This window comes from Spinacia oleracea, chromosome 3 (genome assembly GCF_020520425.1).
Source record: "Spinacia oleracea cultivar Varoflay chromosome 3, BTI_SOV_V1, whole genome shotgun sequence".
Lineage (NCBI taxonomy): Eukaryota > Viridiplantae > Streptophyta > Magnoliopsida > Caryophyllales > Amaranthaceae > Spinacia > Spinacia oleracea.
In genome coordinates, this window is record NC_079489.1 from 58,117,035 (window position 1) to 58,125,537 (window position 8,503).

An 8,503-nucleotide genomic window follows, 5' to 3' on the forward strand; every position below is an offset into this window, starting at 1 on the left:
TATTGAACCCACCTCAATCACCTCCCCTACCACAACTTAAAACCACTCTCCAGCCAACACCCTCTTCGATATGACCAAATTTCTCACTCCAGCTGCGCCGCCACCTGTAACCACCAAACCAATTTCCCCCAATTTCTCCCACCCACCGCTCGACGCGCGCAACAACCTCCCCTGCCAAAACCACCTCCAGCCAACTCCCTCCTCGATTTTTCGCCCCACCTAGCCCCAAGTTTCTCACTCATGTTGCGCCGCCACCGACAACCACCAGAAATCAACCAATTTTTCCCCCAAGGCCCCAAATCCCCATCTCCAATTTTCAACAGAAATTACATTTTTTTTTGAGATTATTAAAGGAGACCCACATTATGGAGATTTTTGAATATGAGTGAGGGAGGGAACATATCGAAAACGGGTAAGAAAATTGCGGCATTTCTAGGGAGTGGGTGAGTCGAAGTTGGTGGTTGTATGAGTCGAAGATGGTGTTTGTAACGGTGGATATGGGAGGAGAGATAAGGTTAGTGGTGATTTTTAAACTCACCATTGTCGCATAGAATATAAACTGATAAGAGGAAGGGGTTTTCATAGAACTATGGGAGAGGAGAGGAGATGAAAGAGGAAATGAAGGGGAATCGAAGGAGAGTGAAGAAGGAGGAATGGAGGATTGAGAAAAACTCAGACAAGGAGAGAGAATTAGAATGATTTATTTATTTATTTTAAGTTTAAGTTAAAATTAAAATTAAAATCAAAATCTTAAAAATTAAAAATTAAAAATTAAAAGAATAAAAACCAATTAGATAAAGACACGTGTCGTTTTGACTTGTTCATCCGGTTATCAACAGGTCATGAACGGTTTTGGGAAGATACCCCATAAACTTTGGATCATTTAGAATTAATCGATATGTCGTACTGTTGATGGAAGAGCGGCCAAAGGTTGGATTATTTTTTACAAATTTTCCTTAAAAATTTATAACCTCTCATTTTTCATTTGTTATCCTACCATCAGATGTTCACCAAAATTAATTAATTACCGTGTAAATAGTAAGCGTAATGATCATTTAGGAACAGATAAGTCTTAGGACATGGGGGAACTTTAATACAAGTATTTACAGTTTTCACAAATTCTTATTTATAATGGGTGTACAATAAGTATTGTACACCAGAGTAAAAATTGACTCAAAATGCTTAAAAGTTACATTTATTTATGTAAAAGTTATCTATTTTTTAATGATAAATTTTTTCATTTGAATAAAAGTTATTTCTTCAAAATTATTAATAATGAATAAATTCATCATTTAACCCTTTAAAATGTTTATCTATCAACTTTTTAATTTTATAATATAAAAATTACATGAAAATAGGTTAAAGTTACAAAAAAAACTGCATAAAAGTTATCTTGGTGTACAATAAATTTATTATACACCTTGTACGCGCAAGACCTTTTACACAATTTTTTCTTAATCGAAACGGTGAAGTAAAAGAAAACGAGGGAATTATTATTTTTGTTAAACCAACCGTTTACTTTCATTTACCTACCGGGGTTTGTATTTCCTTATTTATACAACTCAAAAGAACATCTTTTGCTCTATTACCTTTCTCGGGTGTGTGTCTGATTCTCTTTTTCTCTGTATGTATATTGTGTTAATTCTTTTGGAATATTAATGAAATCTTCTGGGGTTTCTCCTTTATATTGGATTAAAATTGTGTTTTTTTTTTTAAGTTTCTAATTATTTTTGAATGTTGAATTGCAGCTGGAGTGGAGAAAAGGAAAATTAAATTTGAAGAAGAGATTGAGGGAGATGTCAGTGAATATGATTCATGATACTGATGGGTTACCAAAAATTATATTGACTGAGCCCATGGGATCATCTACTGAGGTTTGTTTCATCAATTTCTTGATCTCTTTCTACCTTTTTATCATATTTATAAACACATTTAATTTCATGGGTGTTTTTTTAATCTATTAAATTTATGGGCTTTTCTTTTTTTGTTCCTTTTAAATTCATGGGCTTTTTTTCTCTTTTGTTATTTTAATTTCATGGGGTTTTGTTTGGGTTTTTTGGGTTGTTGCAATTGCTGTAATTTTGATTTTATTTTTTGGGGTAATTAGAGGAGAAATGGGGAACAAAGCAGGAGTTAGAATATTTGAGTGATCAGTAAAGGAAATATATGTGACAGTCAATATTTAGGGTGTTTAGAGGTTTTATGATCATAATGTTTGGTAATGAAGGTTGTATGTAATCTGTGAGTTAGTTAAATTGGATGAAGGATTAAGGAATCTCGTTTCTTAATCTGTGACATTACTAGTTACTAATTTGGGTGAATTTGATCTGCCTTGGAGTTGCTATCAAAGAAGAAGTATTTCGTAGTTTTGGTGAATAATCAGTCTTGGGGATTCTTTTTGAGTAGGGAATGAATATATTTGAATCATTAGGAAAATATCAACACAATTCGCTACATAATTAGTTCAATTGAAGACTTACTTAGTGCTCAATGGTCTTCCAAGATACCATATTAGTTTTGAAATGCTCATGGGTTTTTATGAGCTGCTTGGTAAATCAAACTATTGTTGATTGGAAATTTGTTTTCTTAGTAAAAGTCAAAAAAGGACATTGTCGTATTATATGGGGAAAGGCTTCTCTCCTTGTTTGCTGGTAGTATAAATAAATGAGGATTATTTTCAAATGGCCGTGGATGTCATGGAACTGAGGAAGTAAATTACATGTGTATCAGGTCCTACTTTATGGTGGGCAGGTTGTTTCCTGGAAAAATGAACGAAGAGAAGAAATGCTTTTCATGAGCACCAAGGTAAGGAATTAATTTTGACCACTTTAGCACTTAATGTATTCATATACGTTTAGATATTGAAACCTTAAGATATTATTCCAGATTTCTGAAAATAACAGATTATCAGTTTAATGCTTAGATCTTGATGTTAATTATTGCATTGGGTTCTTTTAAAATTTTAGTGGTAGCCGGATATGATGACATGAGACTAACGAGTTACAAACACTAACATAGAAAAAGTTTTGCTTTTAGAATTTTAATTCTGGCCACATTTAAGGGAATAGCACAAGTGAACAAAGACTGGGATGGGATCTATTCTAGGCTTAAAGCATGCAAAGATGACCATTCATCTTTTTGCCTTTCTGTTGGCCTTTAGATGGATGACTGAGGATCAGCATCACTTTCATCTTTTCAGGCTTACTATTTTATTTATTTATGTCCTGTTAGCATTTTCTTTATCACCAGGTATTGATTTAAGGATGCCATTCTCTCTGTCAACTGTCACCTTAATACGACAAACAACATCCCCAAGTTCCCTATTATTACCAAAAGGGTAGTTTAGTCAACAACAAGATTGTTAATGATTTTACTGAATTCACAGTTTGAGAATCCCTTATGCGAGCTCTTTGGTGATTTAGCTGAATGCCATTTGCGATAGAGAAGATAACATAAATGACTCCTATTACGTTACAAGTAAGAGATACTGCGAATAGCTCAAATCTAGTTGGACTATGTAGAATTGGAAGGTGGAGAACTCATCATAATTCTTGAAATCCTCAGTGATAATTCTTTTTCTAGAGCATCTTAATAAAACAAACTTTTGGTATTTGGGATGTGCTTGTGCTTTTAAATTTTGGAATAGATTCCTGTTTACTTTTCAAAAATTTCACCACCCTATACGTTAAAAAGTTAGACATCCAACTTTTTTCTATAAGCATGGCCTATAGCCTAGCCTAAATTAGCAGACAGTTATATCTCTGATCACTTTTTGATTGATAACTGCAAGGCATGATGCTTGACAGGCCATTTGGAAGCCACCGAAAGCTGTTCGAGGAGGAATTCCCATCTGCTTTCCTCAGGTTTGCCTTAGACTAAGTGACCAAAATATCAATGCTATCCTATTTTGAAAATCTGCGTTCTTAACAGATTTTCTTGTTTTAGTTTGGAAATTTTGGCTCACTTGAGCGACATGGATTGGCAAGGAACAGGATGTGGTCATTAGATAGCTCTCCTGCACCTTTGGTTCCTGCAACTAATAATTCGACTGTAGATTTGATATTGAAGTCTACAGAAGATGATTTGAAGATATGGTCTCAGAGGTCTGCTTCTGTTGTAGTTCTACCACTTAAGATAAGACAGCGTGTGTACTAATTATTTATTGTGTTCATTCAGCTTTGAATTGAGGCTTCGGGTTTCTATTAGCTCTGGGAAGCTCACTTTGATTCCTCGTGTGAGAAATACAGACAACAAAAGCTTCTCTTTCATGTTCGCCCTGCGTAATTACCTGTCCATATCAGATATCAGGTTTTCTACATATACCCTTTCGTCAAAAGTCAAAACTATTTTATCTTGAATAAGTTGTAAAAGCCTGTTTCTTGACCTTTTGCAACTATGTGGTCTGATAGACTGATGCTTTACTGTCACTTCTGTCAACCTCAATTGATGGTTAGGTGGTTTTGAAGTTTTACATAAAGCAATATGATTTGACGCAGTATAATTTTTGGGAGGATTACATAATTCACTTAATTTGCAGTGAAGTGCGTATTGAAGGTTTGGAGACTCTAGATTACCTTGATAATTTAATGAATAGGGAGAGGTACACAGAGCAGGCAGATGCAATTACTTTCGATGGTGAGGTACTTTATCAATCACTTTTCTCTAGCGTTTTGAGGTTATCTTTGTAATAGGCATTTGAGAATATTACTATGACAGCAGAAGTTTGTTTCCGTTTTCTATTCATAATGGCTTCTCTATTGTAGATTGACCATGTATATCTGAGAACACCGTCTAAGATTGCTATTATAGATCATGAGAAGAAGCGCACCTTTGTTCTGCGTAAAGACGGCATGCCTGATGCAGGTAATTATATGTTTCAAATTCAGTTATCTAGAACTCTTGTATGTTTTTCCTTATACTTGAATTACAACTGACTATAGCTTTGACCAGTTTATTATGGTAATTATTCTGACCATGTTGAAGCAGTGAATATGCCCGCTTATATGGGGTGTTTCTCAGTTTCTCTCCTTGGCTTCTTTTTTCGCTAAACTATTGTTTTCTATCGAAACCTTTTTTCCTTTTTAATGCATGCCCAAATGTAACTTGGTTTTCCAATTGTACTTTGCTAATTTTTGTTGAACTTAGTTTTTGCCTTTGTTCTTTGCATATCTTAAGATTCAGAATCTAGAAGGGTGATGATAAAAGGTCGCAAGTTGCGACAACATTTAGCTGTCGCAATCTTATGTGTCGGAGTTTAATTGGTACATATAGGAGCCACGTAGGTTATGAGTTTCATAATATTTTTACTATGAAAATATGTAAATTAGTTAGTCGATATAAAGAAGAAAACAAATTAGAATATTAAGATTTTCCTACCTTTTTTCTAAACATGTATGATAGGATATATAAGTTAAATATTTTAGTTTCCAATTTAAATCATGACACATAAACATGTCATGTCATCATTGTGACACGTCTTACCATTTTCGCAGAATCTATTATGTATTTTGTTTAAAAGGCTTTACAAAATCTATAATTTTGTGTTATGCAGCTGTTTGGAATCCTTGGGACAAAAAAGCAAAGGCTATGCCGGATTTGGGAGATGAAGATTATAAATCCATGCTCTGTGTTGATTCAGCTGCGGTTGAATCACAGATAGTCTTAAAACCTTCAGAAGAGTGGAAGGGCTATCAAGAAATCTCAACTGTATCTTCGAGTTATTGCAGTGGGCAGCTGGACCCTCGTAAAGTGCTATATGGCTTCACTTGACTTCATCCATGGGATAATTAGTTATTAATTTTATCTTGTTTTCTTGATAGAAGACTATGCAGATATTGTTTTGTTACTGGTATTTTAATTTTGGCAGATCATTCGGGCCGGAGACTTATTTCTGTGGAGTGTGGACTGTGTAATGTTACTATCAATCTGTAAAATGCTACTTTAAACTTTTGATTGATGTTAGTCTTCTAGGATCTATTACATTCGGAGACACAAATTCTTGTTTACAATCATTTGTGAACCTAGGTCTGGAAGTATAATAGGATCAAATTATTGTACACCAAGCCCATATTAGGCAACCCACATAATATGGCACGTGTGAGTTGGTTTTTTTTTGTCTTATCGAATTGGGGCTCTTGCATTCGTTCTTTCTCTCTCTTCTTACTGTTTTCGCTGCTTCTCTCTTTTCTCTCTCCTCTCTCTCTCTTCAGGCATTTCAACTGCAAATTCCGCGATTTCTTCTGCAATTTCTTCTGCAATTTCTTCGCGATTTGGCTACATTTACCTTGACTGTTCATCAATGTTAGTTTTTTTCCTATTCTCTTTGTTTTTTCGTATTTTGATAATTAGGTTATTTTATTTTAGTTGTTCTACTTGAATTATTCTTCTAATTATGTTGAGATTGTGTTTTCTTTGTTTGTGTTGTTTCGATTTTGTTTTTGTGTGTTTTAATTTAGGTTTGTATCGATTATTGCGATTTTAGGTTCATCGATTATTGCTTTGATTTTTTGCACGTATATTCTTAGCATATTTTTTCAATTTTGTGCTTTAGTTTCTGTTTTATAAAGTTTATAAATTTGTTAATAAGTTAAGGTTATTCACCTAATAGTGAAGAACATTGTATTCAAAGTTGCAAGCATGTTGAATCCTTGAATCTATGTCATTTAGGTTTTGAATCTTCATATCCACTTGAGAAATACTTGCTGTTGGTTTAGTAGAAGCCAAGACTCAGTTAGAGAGTCTAACTTAACTTCATTTCATTTAACTTAACTTTAACTGTGAATAACTTAACTTTAATTGGTAGAAGTCTAACTTTCACGTTTTTACCTTTCTTCAACTAAATTGAGTCTTTCAGTCTGTTTTATTTCACCGTTGTACTTTGTTGTGTTAAAGTTTTAGTTTTATATAATAAAGTTATGGAAATTGCCATAAAAGTTAAGACAGTTTTCAATCATTTAAGACTTAACTTTTTCTATTAATATCTTAACTTTAACAGCTAAAACTATTACTTTTATATTTCCAAATTTTTCATCTAATGTGAGTTTAACTTTTGCAGTGATTTTTGACATCATTGAATCATGCCGAGAACTAAAACTGCTAATAAGAGGGAGATTTTACAAGAAGATGAGGAAATACAATATCCAGATTCAGATATTTATGAATATGATGATGATGATGACGATGATGCTTATGAAGATGATGAGGATGAGGATGTTAATGTTGATGAGGACGAGGACGAGGATGTTAATGCTGATTTGGATGTTGAGGCTGATGAGGCTAATGTTAAACCGGTAGGCAAAGGGAAGAAGAAGCCGGGAGTCATGGAGAAGAAAGTAAAGGTCAAGACTGAGATGCTTGAAATAAAAGCAAAAGGGAAGAAGACAAGGATTAAGGATGAGGTGGATGCTGATGTTCCTGTTGAATCTGATAATGATGTCCAGATGTGAGTTTTACAATTTGTTTTATTTCCCAAATTGACCTTTTCTGTGTTAAAGTTGTATTTGTGTGCCTTAAAGTTATGGAAATGATATAAAGTTAAGATAGAATTCATAATCTTAAACCTGACTTTAATAGTTAATAACTTAACTTTAACTGCTAAAAGTCTAACATTAAAGTTAAGGACTCTGAAGTTAAAGTTTAGGATTTTGAAATTAAAGTTAAGGACTCTGAAGTTGAAGTTGAGGATTTTGAAGTTAAAGTTAAGAATTTTGAAGTTAAAGTTAAGGATCCTAAAGTTAAAGTTAAGGATTCTAAATTTAAAGTTTAGGATTCTAAAGTTAAAGTTAAGACTTCTAAATTTAAAGTTAAGGATTCTGAACTTAAAGTTAAGGATTTTGAAGTTAAAGTTAAGGACTCTGAACTTAAAGTTGAGGATTTTGAAGTTAAAGTTAAGGATTTTGAAGTTAAAGTTAAGGATTTTGACTTTTTTTCACCTAACTTTAACTGCTAAAAGTCAACTTTTTCCTTTTTAATATTAAAGTTGTAGTTATGTAGGTTAAAGTTATGGTATTTGTTGTAAATATTAAGAAATTCTTCCATCATCTGGAACCTAACTTTTACTGTTAATAACCAAACTTTAACTGCTAAAAGTCTAACTTTTACCTGTTTTCTTTTTTCAGCTTGGATGGGGGTTGCAGTACTTCAAACATGACTAACCAGTGTAGACCAAATGCTTTGTCAGCTGTCATGCAAAAATTCACTACAAATCAAATTAAGGCTGTTTCGGAAATTGGATTAAGTTGGTTGTTATCTTTACCTATGCAAACTTCTAAGTTAGATACAACATTATTTCCCTAGTTGATTGATCATTTTGATCCCGTTAGTTGGTTATTTAAAATAGAAGCTGGAAAGGAATTCATATTTACTCCATCTGATGTGCATGATGTGTTTCTTCTCCCATTACATTCTGACAACACTATTGTAGATAACAACACTAGGACTAAAGATGTAGGTTTGAAAAATCAGTGGAGAGATTACTTTCAAGTTAAAAAAAAATGCAACCATT

The 8,503-nt window shown here is 33.3% G+C and overlaps 2 protein-coding genes across 2 annotated transcripts; both read left to right on the forward strand.

Moving 5' to 3' along the window:
- The first annotated feature begins 1,513 nt into the window (after positions 1 to 1,513).
- On the forward strand, positions 1,514 to 5,979 carry LOC110805625 (putative glucose-6-phosphate 1-epimerase). Its single transcript, XM_022011244.2, has 9 exons — positions 1,514 to 1,624; positions 1,749 to 1,874; positions 2,731 to 2,805; positions 3,807 to 3,863; positions 3,946 to 4,103; positions 4,177 to 4,308; positions 4,538 to 4,640; positions 4,764 to 4,863; positions 5,552 to 5,979. The coding sequence occupies exons 2-9, from the start codon at positions 1,797 to 1,799 to the stop codon at positions 5,767 to 5,769; spliced, it is 921 nt and encodes a 306-aa protein (XP_021866936.2). The 5' UTR covers positions 1,514 to 1,624; positions 1,749 to 1,796; the 3' UTR covers positions 5,770 to 5,979.
- A 147-nt stretch (positions 5,980 to 6,126) lies between these two features.
- LOC110805622 (uncharacterized) lies at positions 6,127 to 8,441 on the forward strand. Its single transcript, XM_022011242.2, has 3 exons — positions 6,127 to 6,300; positions 7,055 to 7,441; positions 8,118 to 8,441. Exons 2-3 carry the CDS (start codon positions 7,077 to 7,079, stop codon positions 8,293 to 8,295), a joined length of 543 nt encoding a protein of 180 aa, XP_021866934.1. The 5' UTR covers positions 6,127 to 6,300; positions 7,055 to 7,076; the 3' UTR covers positions 8,296 to 8,441.
- Positions 8,442 to 8,503: the final 62 nt, after the last annotated feature.

What these genes read in the sequence shown, in the direction of transcription:
- LOC110805622 (XM_022011242.2), top strand. Translation starts at nt 7,077, where the DNA reads ATGCCGAGAACTAAAACTGCTAATAAGAGGGAGATTTTACAAGAAGAT. An exon ending in TCTGATAATGATGTCCAGAT is followed by an intron (nt 7,442 to 8,117) that starts GTGAGTTTTACA and finishes TTCTTTTTTCAG; the next exon opens with CTTGGATGGGGGTTGCAGTA.
- LOC110805625 (XM_022011244.2), top strand. Translation starts at nt 1,797, where the DNA reads ATGTCAGTGAATATGATTCATGATACTGATGGGTTACCAAAAATTATA. An exon ending in CTGTCCATATCAGATATCAG is followed by an intron (nt 4,309 to 4,537) that starts GTTTTCTACATA and finishes CTTAATTTGCAG; the next exon opens with TGAAGTGCGTATTGAAGGTT. An exon ending in AGACGGCATGCCTGATGCAG is followed by an intron (nt 4,864 to 5,551) that starts GTAATTATATGT and finishes TGTGTTATGCAG; the next exon opens with CTGTTTGGAATCCTTGGGAC.